At 48.6% G+C, this 632-nt stretch overlaps 1 protein-coding gene across 2 annotated transcripts in view; it reads left to right on the forward strand.

Annotated features, from left to right (window-relative positions):
* The first annotated feature begins 33 nt into the window (after window positions 1-33).
* The window catches only part of YIPF1 (Yip1 domain family, member 1), a 4,892-nt gene continuing 4,293 nt past the window's right edge, over window positions 34-632 (forward strand). Inside the window, exon 1 of one of the 2 annotated variants that reach the window (XM_009709200.1) lies at window positions 34-131. In XM_009709200.1, coding sequence (XP_009707502.1) covers window positions 101-131 — 31 coding nt within the window. In that variant the 5' untranslated portion in view covers window positions 34-100. The remainder of the gene's footprint in view (window positions 132-632) is intronic. The other variant, XM_009709201.1, reaches the window with a different exon arrangement.

Here is a 632-nt window from a genome sequence, read left to right on the forward strand (position 1 = left end):
GCCTGGGCTGGCCCAGAGGGGAGGGAAGGGGATCAGCGCTGCGGGTGTCTTGAAGGAGGGTCGAGGCCTTGGGGACCTGTTCCTCAACCTCAGCGGATGAATGGCGACTGTGGATGACCTCAAATTTCAAGGTGAAGGTGGATATCGTAGGTGTCAACGTGGGGTTTGGAGTGGTCAGATGTGTAGAGGCGTGGAAGCATTTCTGGGCTTTCTCTCAATAAAGGCTTCCTTGAAGTTTTGTAGTGTCAGGAACATCTCAGTTTTTCCGAGATGAAATTGTGCTGTTGGTGAGGTAAAAAATATAACTGGTGAGGTAAAAAATATAACTGGTGTTGACTGAAATCCTTTGTGGTGGAAAGGGAAAGGTGAAAACGGGCAGAGCACTCTGTAATTTGGAGTGGACTGTAGTTTCAGACTTACTTAAGTTTTGATGAATAAATTCAGGTCTGAAAAAACTAATTTTTGGAGAAGATTAAAATTATCCATTTCTACAATCTCCTCAGAGAGGTAGCTTCCTCCTGCTGTTGCAGAGACCTGCTGGTCCTCGGGTTGGGGCTGATGGGAGGAAGGCTGCAGGCTGCAGTGGTGCTAGTTTATCGTAACGCAGCCAGGGCAGCAGGGAAGGCGGGCCC

Source organism: Cariama cristata, unplaced genomic scaffold (genome assembly GCF_000690535.1).
Source record: "Cariama cristata isolate BGI_N322 unplaced genomic scaffold, ASM69053v1 scaffold41101, whole genome shotgun sequence".
In the NCBI taxonomy this organism is placed as follows: domain Eukaryota; kingdom Metazoa; phylum Chordata; class Aves; order Cariamiformes; family Cariamidae; genus Cariama; species Cariama cristata.